The sequence below is a fragment of the Callorhinchus milii genome, unplaced genomic scaffold, assembly GCF_018977255.1.
Source record: "Callorhinchus milii isolate IMCB2004 unplaced genomic scaffold, IMCB_Cmil_1.0 Scaffold11, whole genome shotgun sequence".
Taxonomy (NCBI): Eukaryota; Metazoa; Chordata; class Chondrichthyes; order Chimaeriformes; family Callorhinchidae; genus Callorhinchus; species Callorhinchus milii.
The window spans coordinates 9,728,472-9,743,482 of record NW_024704752.1 but is presented as its reverse complement, the minus strand read 5'-3'; the positions used below and the strand labels follow the sequence as shown (position 1 = coordinate 9,743,482).

Here is a 15,011-nt window from a genome sequence, read left to right as displayed (position 1 = left end):
GTCCCCTCCCTCCTCCACAAAAGAACTGATTTGGAATAATATTGGAGAATTTAGTGGGAGTCTCACAATTAGAGAAACAAAGATATCATAGAGGATGGGGGTCTGAGCGAAGGAGCCAGGACAGGCCATGGATAAAGCACGCCCATACATGTTTCTAGTTCTTTGAGGCCGTGTCAGTTACATATAATTTAATCTGTTGTTTCTACAGGAGGCTAAACCCTCTCTCCAGTGCATACCAAAACAAGTGAGAGACCTGAGTTCAATTCCAGGCAGGGCGAAACCTTGGGCAAGTTTCCTTACTCCACACGCCTAATAATAATCCCTCCAAAAAACCAAAAACAATAATTAAATTGGTCATTTTCAATCTACGACTGTTTGTGGGACATTGCTGTGCGCAATTGGCTGCCGCGTTCGCCCACAAATATACAGTCAATTCACTTTACAGTGTGTTCTGTGAAGCGCTTTGGGACGTCCTCCTGACGTGAAAAGCGCTATATCAAATGCAAGGATTATTATTATTATTATTATTATTAATTTGCAACACAATTGGCATCTTCACACAGGATAGCATCTCAGAACGTTGGATTATATCATAGGGTCGAGCTGGGAAGTTCAGTAGAGGCGGTCAAAGCCTAGGAACATAATTACATCTAAAAGAAATGTGCTTTTCCAGTATCTTTATTTCAGGCGATCAATGCTTTTCAGCACAAAATAAAAGAATTATATAAAAAAGTACAAATAATAAATAAAGTCTTCCTGTCGACAACAATGGTAACAGCAGTACAGTCCCTTAGTCTCAGTCACTGCGTCCTTCACCGTATGTACATGTAGTTTTACAAAAAGCAGAAATGTTATGCAAGGTCCCAGGTTAGAAATCCAGTTTGCTGATTGAAATTACATTAGCCACGCCCTTTGAGTACAACCATCAGGGAGTTCATCAAGTTACAGAAGAGACAAGTGGTTTCACTCCACCAGGACAGAATTGCCCAATCTGATAGTTTAAATGGCAGCTTTGGCTCAAACCTCCTAGTTGCTGGATTGTTTAACACACAATTGGGTCGAACACTCAATGTTTCGGACACTCAATGTCCCAAAATCTCAATGAAACCTGCTTGTTTCTGTGACATAATTATCATTTGCTGGATGCAGAATTTACATATTTACAGCACAGGGGATTGTAGAAGTCAAGAGCCACATATGCAGGAAGGCACTAAAAAGACTCAGTCAATGTTCTTTGCAGGTTTGATGCTGGATTTCAGGGATAGTCGAGCATTTGGCAGATGTGTATGTCCTCAGCTATCAAGGATGTGTGGGTATTCGAAAATATCTAGCTGTGAGCATGCTTTACTCCCCTTGTATGACAGAACTATTTAACCCAAAGAGATTATCTCTTGCAAAGGGCAAGAATTCAATCATTATTGTTTTGTAATCTGCTCTAAAACCATTGATTTTCTGCCATGAGATCTTTATAATGGGATTAAGCATTTTACATAAGGAAACAATTGCTGCTTTCAGTGCTCAGCCTGTGATAGACCACTTAACACTTCCACTAAACCAGAGATGGACACTATCATCCCATTTTTGACCAGACGCTTTTTATAACAAATGGTCCAGAAATATCTAAGATGTAACCCTGGACACCAACAGTCTAGTTTTATAATAAGTCCTTTTTTGCCCCCCGTTTACTTCTGCTGTAAGATGCACAAGCTGTTTTTTTTTTAAAATTCTGCTTCATTTTAAATCAGCAGAAAAGCAAAGGTCAGAGTTCTCCACATAAGGTCACTCCACCTCACTCGAATCCTGCCTATGTATGGATCTGGCAAACAATGTTGACTCTAACCCATCGGCAATGGCCAAATACGAGCTGTCAAACAATTCAATCCTCAAATAAAGCAAGTATAGACACACATATTTCCCCCCAGGCAGAGTTCCACGCATGGAGCTCCTTTCATCCCCAATTGCCATTTCATTGCCAAACACTCCACACGTGTCTTCCAATACGTTTTCTGACTGCTCACAGATTAGAGTTCTGGAGAACTCAAGCCAGACCCCAACCAATTTAAAAGTCCTGCCCAGATGTTCTAATCTTTTCGAGAAGTAATATCATTCCCAAGTAAGGAATCCTCTGGCTCCCACTATGTCTTTAAAGAGTCCAGGGCCAAAGCGATGACCCGTGCCATGCTCCTGGAGAAGGAATCATTCTGCACTCCCATCAGGCAATTAAAGCTGATGGAACGTCCTGCAACCAGGGCTTTTACTCGTGCCCTGTACAGTTCCTTCTCGTTTTTGGAAGTCATGTCCACCAGTACCTAGAGAAGATCAGAAATATAACCAATAAACACCAGTATGTGAATCAAAGCACAAAGGAACATGTTCTATGTAAATGTGAATAGAATTTTTCATTATCATGAGGTACCATCACTCACACCATGAAATACTCTGCACGTACCTCCTGAAATTTCATCGACAGCTCCTCCACTGGGATGTTCAGAATCCACTTATAGCTATCCATCAATATAGAGAGATTCAATAGTGATTCGTTCACGCTCAGACACCCTGGGTCTGCAAATAGAGAGAGAGCAAGATTTCAGCACTTACACACATCAGTAACTTTTCCTTCCCACTTACACTTCCCCATCACCAGTTGTACTACAACGCTGTTAAGCACTCCATTGTCCTTCCACTTATACATTTGTAACTCACCAGTGGTTTGTAGATGGGTTTCTGACTCAGCTAGCACCTTCGAAACATCTCGTTTCTTCACCTTTGATTCATGCATTGAGATATTCAATCCTGTTAATAATACGTCAAGATTTTCAGTTCATTTCAAACAAACCAATCTGACAGAAAACATGTGTGAAATATTTTACAGCGTACCATTGTGCTTCAGTGATGTCAATAGCTTAGCTCCGTCCAGAATCTGTGTGTGGTTTAGCAGATCACCCATCTCAGGCTGGGACCTCAGACTTCTTATCAGAGATTGAAGTTGTTCTTTCAGGGTTTCCACCTGTGCTTTGGAACTCTGCATGGAAAATATTGTGGTTTAAAATTGGGAATTAATTTACAAGTGCACACACCAGGCGCTATAACGAATTCGAAGCTGAGTGAGTGTGATTCTGATGCATTCATCAGAGTGTGATCAACTCCATCAGGTTCAGTTGGTAGCACCTTCACCTGTAGTCAGAAGATTATGTGCTCAAGTCCCATGTTAGGACTTGTATTCATTGTCCAACTGTCGGAATAATGTACCATCCTTCAGATGAGATATTAAACCAAGACGGCTGGATTTTAAAAGTTCCTGCAACACTATTTGAAAAGAGTTTCTCCCTCGCCAACAATCCTCCAGATACTTTAGTCATTTATTTTATGGCTACCTTTCTATGTACCAATTGTTTGATTACAAACATACTGTCACTACACTTGAAAGGAATTACTCTTGAAGTACTTTGAGATGTTTCAATGTTATAGACTCTGTATCAAATACAAGGATTATGTTTATTACATTGTCAATTGCTGTACCTGTATAAAGAGCTGTTTCTCTTTGCTGATTGCGTCCTTTTGCTCCACGTTTCCAGCACCGGACTCCATCCATTCAGTGATTCCACTGAAGTAATGGACCCAATCATCCAAACCTGGTCCAATCTCTTCAAACAGTGACCGAACCTCTGCTGTTCCCATTTCTACAGTTCTTGAAAAGAGAGGAGCCCGAATAAGTGAACTGCATGGAGAGTTAGTAAACACAGAGCTCGTGAACATAACACACTGAAACCCAAGAGCAAGCATGTGGAAAACTGGGAACTTTCAGTACTTGCATATAAAAAACGTTTCATCACATGGAAACATTGGTGCGTGTTGGTGAAGGGATCTGAATGTGGTGTAGACTCATAGAATGCTTACAATACAAGAAAAGGCCATTTGGTCTATATGTTCGTGTGGGTGCTAGCTCCCTCACTGGAGTTATCTACTCTAATTCCATTTCTCTTCTTTCTCCCCTAATAATATTGCTTTAAGATTTTTCTTCGTGTTTATTCAGTTCCCTTTTAAATACTGTTATTGACTCAGGTCTTGCGGTAAAGCATTCCACATTCCATAAACCTCTGTGTAATAACAACATGACCTATTGTTACTGACTCATGAATCAGTGGATATAGTCTTTCTGTATTTACTCTGTCAGTGCTCAAACTTTAGGAATCTAAGTGTCGCTGATGAGCTTGACCCTGACTCCGACAGAGACTGGTTCGAAGAGCAAGTGCTCTGTCTGGCTGACCCTGGTCGTGTCTGGTTTGAAGTGTCTGATGGTCGCTTACTGGCCTGATCTCAACTCTGGGTGTACTTGCCTTTTGAATGAACATTGTTGAGTTATTGATTGACAGTCTCCAACTGCAAGTAGAATGTGATTTGCTGAAAGACGCACTCACCTGTTGCTGACTTCCTGTTGCGTGTCTGACCCAGTGTCTGGCCTCAGAGACCGTCTGTGTCTTTCCTCTTTTAGCCCAGCTGAATGTATCTGTTCTTTTAATGTTTAGAAAGAATACATGAATTAGTTAATGAAGCTGGAAGCCATCATTTTAGATATTACCAGTTTGTCTGCTCTGGCATTGCCTCTAATCTGCCAACCACAATCTGTCCCTTATTTGAGTGCATCGGAGGTTTAGCTGCAGTACTCAATAGATGAGTAATTCAGGATACTTTCAACTCACTATCAGGCAATTCTCAGATTGGTTTGGAAACTCTTAAGCATGGTGATGGGTTTCCGCATGCTGACAAACAAAAATCCATCATCCTTTCAATCGCAAACTAGTCAATCACATTTGCACTGGTAGTGAGCACCACCACCAAGTGAAGCAATTATCCTGATGTATTCCTGTGGGGAGAGCAACTGAGACCTCATTGCTCATCTGGAATTCATTACATTTCCTGGACTTGACAAAGAGCTGAGTTGCCAGATCAGAGGTTCTTTTCTTCACCGTCACTTCCCTCCTTACTTTATTATAAAGACCACATTTTCCTAATGTGGGTGGTACAAACCCAAAACATAGTCTGTTTTAAACACTACATCAGCAGAGTTTCCAGAGAAAATCCAAGTGTTAATCTATGTGTGTGGAGGGGGTTGGGGGGGCTTCCTGGAGCACTACAATGATACTTTTTGAGCAATGGAACTATGACAGCCTTGGTGTGGGCCTACTGGATTGATCAGCTCTCATTCACTGTATTCAGGATGGTCATTGAGTTGTGATATTTTCAGCAGGTACAGTCAATATCATACAGCAGAGAGTGCACCCGAGCCGGTGACTGCTCAGCGTACCTGCCTCACTCTGCGACGGCTGCTGCTCCAGTGATGTAAAGATGTTGCTGTAGATATCCTCCATGAATTTGGGGATCGTGTCGGTGAAGAACGAGAAGTTGCCCTCGCTTCGCAGAAAGTCCTGCACCTGCCCCAACAGCTCCAGCAGGTTCTGCAGGAACGTCCTGACCTCTACAAGGAGGAGAGATCATCATTTAGTGACGGGAAATCACAGCTTGAGATGGGCACCTCCCCAGTACTCTGCATACTGCTCGTACTCTGGTTACTGCTTTTACCCATAAGTCAGCTAATTATATTCACTGTTTACTGGTATTCACCTGGGCTACTTGATTGCTCTTTCTGGGAAAGCATGGCTAGACATAGTGGGAATTGGTTGCAGGGATCCACTGTCTCTGCTCTTGCCCTCCTCATCTGCAGTGAATTTCTGACAGACTCAGAGACACACACCGAGCCCCCTCCCCCCCTCGAACACTCTATTTGGAGGTTCACTGTCTGACTCGAGGACTCTGCCCATTTAAACATGCTCAGGTGAGGGCAGTGCTTACCGCAGGTTTTCATTTTCATCTGACACTTCTGCTGTGCGCTCTGGTTACAGGCTGCTGACCCCAGAGATGGGGGGCACACTTTGGAGTAGAAAGCGCAGAGGCGAGTAACCTCTGACTGTCGTTGCGCCTCCTGCACCTCCAACAGCTTCTGAAAATCATAGCAGGTGGGCTCTCGGCTCCCAAGCGATTCTGCGGAGAAATCATTTTGCTCAGGTCAGTGAATTAATCCACCACCACATAGAGGTAGGTATGCAGGCAAACACACCGTGTGCACACACATGCACATGTGCAACAGATTTGAGAAGCTACTGCAGCTTCTGGACCAGGAGGGTGGTCTTGTTCCATGATACTGATCCACGTTCAGCCTACAGGCAGGTCACGTTCCTTTTGTGGTCTGTATCCGAAAGCTGTCCTTCGGGGAGTGTCAGTTTTTTGTCGGGTGTCTTTGGGGCTGGCTCCACGGCGACGTAATTGAGTCGATATTCTGAGGTGGTTTCAGTAATCTGGTTCCTGAGCCGGGCAGGTCAGTAGTACTCTATTGTACTGTTGACAAAAGGCCAGTACATTTCACCAGTAACAGATGGACAGGGATTGCTCACGGTGGTTGAGGGCGCTATCACCGAGTTTAGAAACTGAAATCTCTTGCCCTCTAGTGGTCTCCAGCAGCATTTAATCCTTGACTGTCCAGAGCCTTGGGACGTCCTCCTGATGTGAAAAGCATCACAAATGTGATTTGGTGTTGTTGTTGTTTAGTGGACATGCCAGCATTTCTAAGGTGAAGGCAGGATCAGGATCTAAAAGCAGAAGTTTGGCCAACTGGTTTTGGTGCTTGAACTGAATTGAATGTAAAGTTATATGAACTGTGTTATAGAACAGAAATGTCTAAGGGTGGTGAACGGGGTTGACTAACCTTGTACTGAGGCTACGTTCAGATAAGTTACATAGGTTACATAGAATGATATGTCACAGAAACAGGGGATTGGCAACAAATAGTCCATGCAGGCTTTATACTCCATATAAGCCCTCTCCCCTACATTCATTCCCCTCTTATACCCCTCCATTCCCTTCTTCCTCATGGATGCATCAAGTTTCGTCTTAGATGGTGATACTGAAAAAACTACTATGTCATTGTTCTATCACTGAACTGTACATGGTCACTGTTGTCCTTATGCTCAATGACATCACTCTATAGGGCCCTGCACACTGGAGGCATTGTGCCACTGTATTTGCTTTGGGTGTTTAATATGGCTGTTAATTACTTTTTAACTCCTCGTTGATCCAGGTTGTAAAGCTTGGCACTCGGGTGTAAACTCCTGGCTTGTTCCGCTGCCCACAGCCATCTCCCCAGGAAGTGATGCCATACAGGTAATACTGCTTAGATGTGGGGTCCACACAGGTCAGCGGACCTCCTGAATCCCCCTGTGACAGGAGAATGAAGCACACGGTTACACTCTGTACTCTGTATATCCCTGAACCAGAAATCTCAGTCAAAAAGCCATTGTAAGATCAATCTCACTCTACTCCAACTTACTCAATACCATATCAGTAACAAATTCATGTCAAGTGAATCCTAGTTGTTAATGTTACCTTCACCTTGACTGGGGCCTCAGATAGAGCTGGAAAACAGGAGTGAGTTTGTCCTGAATTAGATTTGATTTGTTTTTCTCTCCTTCACTGAATTCCCTGTAACCCATCTGAACTCAGCCTCAGAACAAGAGTAGCCTTTCGTGCTGAGGTTTTGGTTCCAGGGCTGCCAGGAACCAGAAACCTTCCAATAACTGCCCAAGGAGCCTTTCTCCAGACTATAAGCAATGGTATGCTCTTCAGTCATAAAGAGGTGTCACTGTTCCTCACCCAGTGTCCCTGCACGTTCACACTCTCCCACTGGGTTATTAGATTGTGATCAGGAATGGGGAACCTTGGATAATGTTTTCTTTCCCTAAACCAGGGCATGAGTCAAAGTACCCTTAATTGTTGCCTGGCTGAGATCAGATAACTCAGAGCATGCTTCAAACCTGAGACTTTCCAGGTCAGCTCTGAATTAAGCAGTGCATCCGTACATTGAGTGTGAGTCTCTACACACTCAGCTCCATGCACTCAGTCAGTTCCTGCAATGTTGGCTAGTTCACTAATCCAGTGATATTCGCTGCACCACCAGCTGCCTTTTTCTAAATGGTCCTATTGATATCTCACCTGGCAGGAGTCAACCTTCCCGGTCAGGTAGCCGGCACAGAACATCTGGCTGGTGATGAGCTCCTTCCCCAACGCAGTTTTGCACGTGCTCTGAGCCAGCAGGGGCACCTTTGCCTCCATCAGTATATCTGCAGAGGGCCCGTCTGTGCCCAGGAACAAAAGACAACCAGGAATAAGCAATGCATCAGTGATCATTGGGAACTTCCAACAACCAAACACTGCCCTCGGAGCCACCGCCCACTGACAGTCATTTCATTCTGCTCCCGCTCTGCTGCCTAATTACTGATTCCTCACATCATAAGGTGCATCATCCACCAGCTTTACTTATTAATTGTGTGTCGCTCAATGTGTGAATAATGGTATACATGGTATACATGTATGGAATACGTTTCAACACAAACGTCTGCACTACCCTTTACATTATTACTGCGATATACCTCAATTTACAGCAGCATTCAACAACAGCTTACATTTATATAGTATTTCACGTGAGGTAGCATCTTGGAGTATACATCGTACATCATGTCTTATTTGTGTGGGTTACTGATCTGAAGACAGTGCCCATAGTTTACTTTGACACTGAACTAGTACTGGAGCTCACAAAAGAATCTGCAAATTCACATTTTTTTCTTCAAATAAACACAGTCTGTATTTTCTTTCTTTAAACAGATAGACTCCCAAAATACACCAAGAATACATTTGTGGCTCAGTGTAAGGTGGACCATTAAAAAAGGGTCCGTTCATAGGAAGTCAATTATTGTTAAAAGAACTTTCTCTCGTGAGCACATCCTTTCTTTGTCTATGGCTATCCACTCCAGTGACCTGTGTTGACCTTTACTACTTTGCTCTGTTGCCAGTAACATTAAGCAGCTATATGCAAGTCACATAATGAACACCTCGGGTGTACTAACACCATGTCTAGACAAATGAAGTGTATAATGGCGCTGTTCTCAGTTCAGCTTCATGATTAATTTTTCAAATGATTGTCTACCTGTTAGCCGTCAGACAAGGTTTGTTTAGAAATGATTTGTATGTTGAATTTTAGGATACTTTCAAGCAACAAGAATTAACTCTTTGAACGCTAGATACTTTATGATTCTATTAGACTATGATGGCACCAGTTCAACACTATTTGCTACATTGACTGATGTTTCAAGAGGCACAGAAATTGTCTGTGTCATATTTCCAAAGTATTCTTGATGTTTTGGGAGAGTTAGTAAGATTGCAAAGGTCAGCTTCTAATGTTAATTAACAGCTAGTTGTTCTTTAGAAGCTTTTGATTAGAAAGCCTGTTTTCCAGATCAGCATCAGCCTGTGTGCTCTCTCCTTACCCTCATAGACTGAGCCCCAGCCTGCAATGTAGCACATGGTCCCAGCAGGAAGTTCCTCGATCTTCTCAGGGATACACACAGAGCTCACCAGCTCAGACACAGAGACCGGCACCGTCAGCTCCAGCAAGGCAATGTCGTTATTGAATGTTCTCTGGTTAAACTGCGACAAGAAGTATTGACACCTTAGATAATTCAGCTTAGGTACTGGTGTCTAATTTGCAATACTGTATTTACAATACAGCATATTGTGATTTCTGAAACCAACCAAAATGCAGAAAAAAGGCCCAGAAACGCTATCTCCCCACAATGGCTGATTTGTGGAGTCCTGTAGCTCAGTGGTTAGAGCACTCGCTTTGCAAGCGAGAGACCTGAGTTCAATTCCAGGCAGAGGGCGAAACCTTGGGCAAGTTTCCTTACTCCACACGCCTAATAATAATCCCTCCAAAACCCCAAACAATAATAAATTGGTCATTTTCATTCTACGACTGTTTGTGGGACATTGCTGTGCGCAATTGGCTGCCGCGTTCGCCCACAAATATACAGTCAATTCACTTTACAGTGTGTTCTGTGAAGCGCTTTGGGATGTCCTCCTGACATGAAAAGCGCTATATCAAATGCAAGGATTATTATTATTATTATTATTACTGTCCGTCTTTGGTGACACTTCGGCAATTAGCTTCCCATCCCCTTTATGATTATCGAAAGTTAGTTCCTAATGTAGTTTAATATGTTAAACTCTGAATCATTTTTTTCTTATCGGTTCACTTTCTGTTAGGTTTGAGTTCAGTTTCGCTGCTGCTAATAGGGAACAAGTTGGACTAAGAATGATGGCAGAATTAGCTCAAAGGGATTTTACATCTACATGTTAGCTTCAGTGGGGCTCATGTGTGAAGGCTGAAGGTAATTTAAAGCAATAAGAATTGAGAGCACATCCTTGAGCTCCTACCTTGGGGTGAATGATAATCCGATTGATTTGGGTGATTCTTTCTTCAGTGTCTTGCTTGCTTAAATCGTATTCACCAGTGACAACTTGCCAATAATTCTCATTTCTGTTGCTGTGGATGAATGATTGACAGTTGGTGAGTGAGCAGTAACAACAAACGTAGGAAAGCGAATAAGCCATTCAGTCTGATAAGATTAATGGACCATTTTGTTAGATCATGGCAGATCTTTTAATCCTATTTCACCACTTTCTCCATAATCCTTAACGCCTTTATTTCCCAACATTCTATCTCTCTCCCTTTCAAATATCTCAATCAATTCTGCATGACCAGAGAAAGAAAGGGGGGAGGAGAGAACTTCAACACTTTTGATAAGTAACTGCATAGCTCTACCCTAAGTCTTCCAGCTAAAGAACATGCATTGGAAATATTAGGGCTCAGAAATTAGAAACTTCAATGTTACAGAAGCTGCAGTGTTTCATGACAAATCATTAAATCACTAAACAAAATCAAGACATGAACAAAATCAGCAAATAATAGACGTTTGGTGAGGTGATGATGTCGCTTCCGTTGATCAGTCTGGTGGTTCTGAATACAATCAATATCTCGCTCACCCTGTGAAGCAGTGTGCAGCTGTCGCTACCCAGGAGTCCTGCACCAGCACTCCCCCACACATCACGTTCCCATTCAACTTCAACAGCACCAGCCAGGGCCAGCTCCCGGGAGCCGCCATGTGACCGCCCACGATTCTCCCCATCACAAGGGTATGGTTTGGTGCCGCTGCTCTCTGACCACACAAAGCTGAAAGAAAGAATGAGGTGTCAATATGACTGCTGCAGGTCAACATAGTTGCGGCATGTCAATACACAAAGCCATGGCTAAAACAAGAGACCTAATTACAACGCCTCATGTATTTCACCCTATAATAACTCAGCTTTGCAACAATAATTTATAAAGGCCAATCAACCTCTGCTAAATGCCTCTTATGTAAGTGACCTTTAACGCCAAAAACCTGATCTCCTGCTTACCTTTCCTTTCTGGCTTCAGCACAGATTTTGGAGTCTTCATGTTGTTCGTTAGACCTGTGAAGGCAAGACACTGTTACACATCACATAGACCATACCCACAAGTGAGTGAATCCCAACAAAACTCATTGGATTGTCATCAGAAGCAGAAAAACCGGCTGACTACCCGCCTCCCCTCCACACAGAGATACTAAAGGAAATGTTAGTGCCCAGGCTGGGAACAACAAATTCATTCCTACAGAGAGGATTCAACTTGGAAATCATATTGATGTGCTCAATATCACATCAACCAATGAATTGACTCACCAGAAGAATGGGCTAGCTTTTTTCTTTAAGACAAATTATTATAGAGAAACCTACTTAATAATGAGAATATTAACTCCAACCATCTGAGAATAAGAAGAGAGCGTACGGGTATAAATGTAGCTCTACCGCCTCTCGCCCAGGGCTGATAGGATCAGGGAGGATTACAGCTCATTCTACAGTCCAACTTGATTTCAGCAAAGATTTGACTGATTCTGAGTACTGGGTTGATCCGTGCCATGTAACTGGAAACCCTCAGAAGCCAGTGCTCTGTGTATCTAGTGTAAAGAGGGCTTAGCTGGTACAAACTACACTGAAGCATGCTAGTCAGCTAGTACGTACTGCACTGAAGTATGTGTGAGTGACATCGTTCTTGCATCTCTCTCAGGCAGCTCTCCTCCCGGCGTGTTCCCTGCTGGCAGTGCCTCTGATAATACCAGCAGGCTTTACTCAGCTCCCAGTTGCGCACTGTCTCTGGTTCAAGGGATTGTGCTGCCGAAAGTGTTTCACAGCTGGGCTCGGAGCTTGCCATGGTGCCCCTGACTGAAACACAAAGCAAGAAAACTTTCAGAATGAACAACAACAGTAAATCTTAATTAAGAAAGACACAGTATGGAGCTTGACCCATATAGCATCTGATCAAGATAAGAACAAGAAATGCTCAAAATCTGAATTGAAACAAATAGAAAGCGAAGAAATAAAGAAACAAAAACTTTATAGAACTTATCATGTCAAAGCGTCTCAAATAGCTTCAAAATATTATTGTCCAGCATAGTGATCGGCAAATGGCCACTTTCACACAACAAGGTCACATAACTAGTCCGGAGATGAATTATCAATTCACCTGAAGGATTGTTGCTCAAATCACCATAGAAACTCCTTTATCCTATTGAATGGTGCAGTGGAAACTTTAATGTCCACCTGAACAGGCAGATGGGACTTTATCCCACTTTTAGAACGGAGTGTTTAGAGATTAGGGACAATGAGGAGAATATTGACAGTGGTATCAATAAAACTGACTCAGATTTTTCTCAGGAGCAATCACTGTGCAGTCTCTACACATCAGTCCTACAGGATCTGGCTTATTGGAAAGTCTGCTGATGGTAAATTAGAAAGAGAGCAATTTTCCAGAGAGGTAGATGCACAATTACACTTGAAACGTTTCACTTACCACACTGCGCTGTCCTGTTGCCACAGCTCTTAAACAGACATGGGATACAGTAAGCACATTCCATCAGTCGCAGATTCCTGTCCTTCACCAGCTCTTCCAGCACCAACAGTGCATTCTTCATGGCTACCTCCAATATCATTGTACCTTTGCTTGACAGCACTGCCCACATACAAAAACAGAAAGCACTTTTCAAAAAATGACCAAAAGCCCAATCTCAGTTTTCATTTGCATTACAAACCAAATCTCTATCTAGAATTTTGCTCCCAATTCAACCCCAATCACTGGATACTTATAATGTCCATTTCTTGATCAATGTACCAGAGCTGAAGGGCTATTTTCCATGCTGTACTACTCTATGTAAACTTACGCTCATGGCAATATGTAGTGCATTTGTTTGCAAAATAGAGTCACTCTGCACTTTACAGTAAACCCGGCAAAGTGAGTTGACACCTCCCCCCCTGCCCCCGATGGGTAACCGCTGTATCAAATGCAAAGGTTATTATTGTTTCTACTACTTTATATATGATCCAGTTAGGCACTTGCCTGCCCAAATGCATTGTATTTACTAACATTTGTGGGGATTTTCTGTTGAATCTTCCACCTCCTCTGCCTGCTTGTCAGCTTTGTCAATTGCTATTGATATAATGATCAGTTATGTAGGTGAAAGGGTTGCAGGTTTAAATATGTAGCATTAGCTGATCTCAGCCAGAGCAGCCTTCGATGGCTAGAATTGGTCTCAGTGCCTCGAGGATAAAATGACAACATCAGCCAGGGTTCCTGTTCCTATTTGCTTCAGCTCTGAACAGAATCACTGGTGACGTTAAACATCAGCACATTTCCACAATCGAGTGTGATGGATTAGCCTTAATCTGGTCATTATCCACAGACCTCTGCTGGAAGGATAGATGTCAGGTGAAGACAGCATCAGGTTTGGTTGTAATGCCTCTCATGGTTGCTGGCATGCCCTGTCAAAGCTTATGCATAAATAATAATAATCATAATCCTTGCATTTGATATAGCGCTTTTCACGTCTTCTCGACGTCTCAAAGTGCTTCACAGAATATGCTGTAAACTGAATTGACTGTATATTTGTGGGCGAAACGCGGCAACCAATTGCGCACAGCAGTGTCCCACAAACAGTCGTGGATTGAAAATGACCAATTTAATTATTGTTTGGGGTTTTTGGAGGGATTATTATTAGGCATGTGGAGTAAGGAAACTTGCCCAAGGTTTCGCTCTGCCTGGAATTGAACCCAGGTGTCTCGCTTGCAAGGCGAGTGCTCTAACCACTGAGCTACAAGACTCCACGTCTAATGACTAATGATTAATGTCTAATGACCATTTCGACAAGGTATGAAGTCACCCAGACCCTTATGTTAGCATAACAGAAGGGGGTTAATGGAAACAAATGCCTTCAAACAAGAATGAGAGAAAATTGGAGGAATTAATATGAGCAGCCGGAATTTTAAACATTAGGTAAAAATCCTGCACTCTTAAAGTCTGTGATCCATTCTACATTTTTTTAAAATCTCTTTTCCCTCCATTCCCCAGTATTTCTGCTAAGTAAGCTGGGTGCTGATTTTGAAATGAAAACTTTTCAAGTATGTGCTATTTGCTTCAGTTTCAAACAGAATATCTGGTGATATTGAACATCGCCCCGCTCTCTAAGAATTCCACAATTGGACAGGTGGAGCACTAATCTGCTCATCCATCTATCAGAAATAAATCAAAAAGGCCCTTTTTTTCACATCCGATGTATTAAAAATAATAATTTGGACACTCAATCCACGACTGCCGAGTTTCGCCCACAAAATATGCAGTTAATTCACTTTACAGTATGTTCTGTGAAGCACTTTGAGACATCACAAAGGTATGAGAAGGTGCTATATCAAATGCAAGGATTATTATTAAACTCGGGTTCCAAGGCAGAATTCCCGAATTTAGGTAGAGTCAGAAAGTTTTCCAGATGGATTAGAGTTGTTTCTTGGTGTCATGTGAATGACATCAACAATCCAAATCCTGCTACAACTGTGTGTCTCTTCCAAAAGAATTTCAGAATTCAGCATGTTAAATGTTTGTGATCTGATCTGTTCCACGTGTCACCGATTCACCTCACCTGGATTCAAAGTTGGTGCAAGGTGGTCTCTGCCTACCAGCCAGTGTCAGAGACCTCATCAACAAGCATTCCTTTATTACC

The 15,011-nt window shown here is 42.6% G+C and overlaps 1 protein-coding gene across 1 annotated transcript; it reads right to left on the bottom strand.

Moving 5' to 3' along the window:
* Nucleotides 1-682: 682 nt before the first annotated feature.
* prss56 (serine protease 56) lies at nt 683-12,953 on the bottom strand. Its single transcript, XM_042339240.1, has 16 exons — nt 12,815-12,953; nt 11,986-12,186; nt 11,344-11,397; nt 10,930-11,116; nt 10,321-10,429; nt 9,375-9,534; nt 8,044-8,186; nt 7,110-7,269; nt 5,851-6,039; nt 5,306-5,476; nt 4,419-4,512; nt 3,520-3,688; nt 2,878-3,022; nt 2,704-2,793; nt 2,450-2,562; nt 683-2,309 (listed from the first exon to the last, which is right to left on the bottom strand). The coding sequence occupies exons 1-16, from the start codon at nt 12,951-12,953 to the stop codon at nt 2,136-2,138; spliced, it is 2,298 nt and encodes a 765-aa protein (XP_042195174.1). The 3' UTR covers nt 683-2,135.
* Nucleotides 12,954-15,011: the final 2,058 nt, after the last annotated feature.

Excerpts from the sequence above, each read along its gene's own strand:
- prss56 (XM_042339240.1), bottom strand. The coding sequence starts at position 12,953 with ATGATATTGGAGGTAGCCATGAAGAATGCACTGTTGGTGCTGGAAGAG. Across the intron at positions 3,689-4,418 it reads CAACAGGAAGTCAGCAACAG|AACTGTAGAAATGGGAACAG; the intron begins GTGAGTGCGTCT and ends TCTCTTTTCAAG. Across the intron at positions 3,023-3,519 it reads AGAAACAGCTCTTTATACAG|AGTTCCAAAGCACAGGTGGA; the intron begins GTACAGCAATTG and ends TTTTCCATGCAG.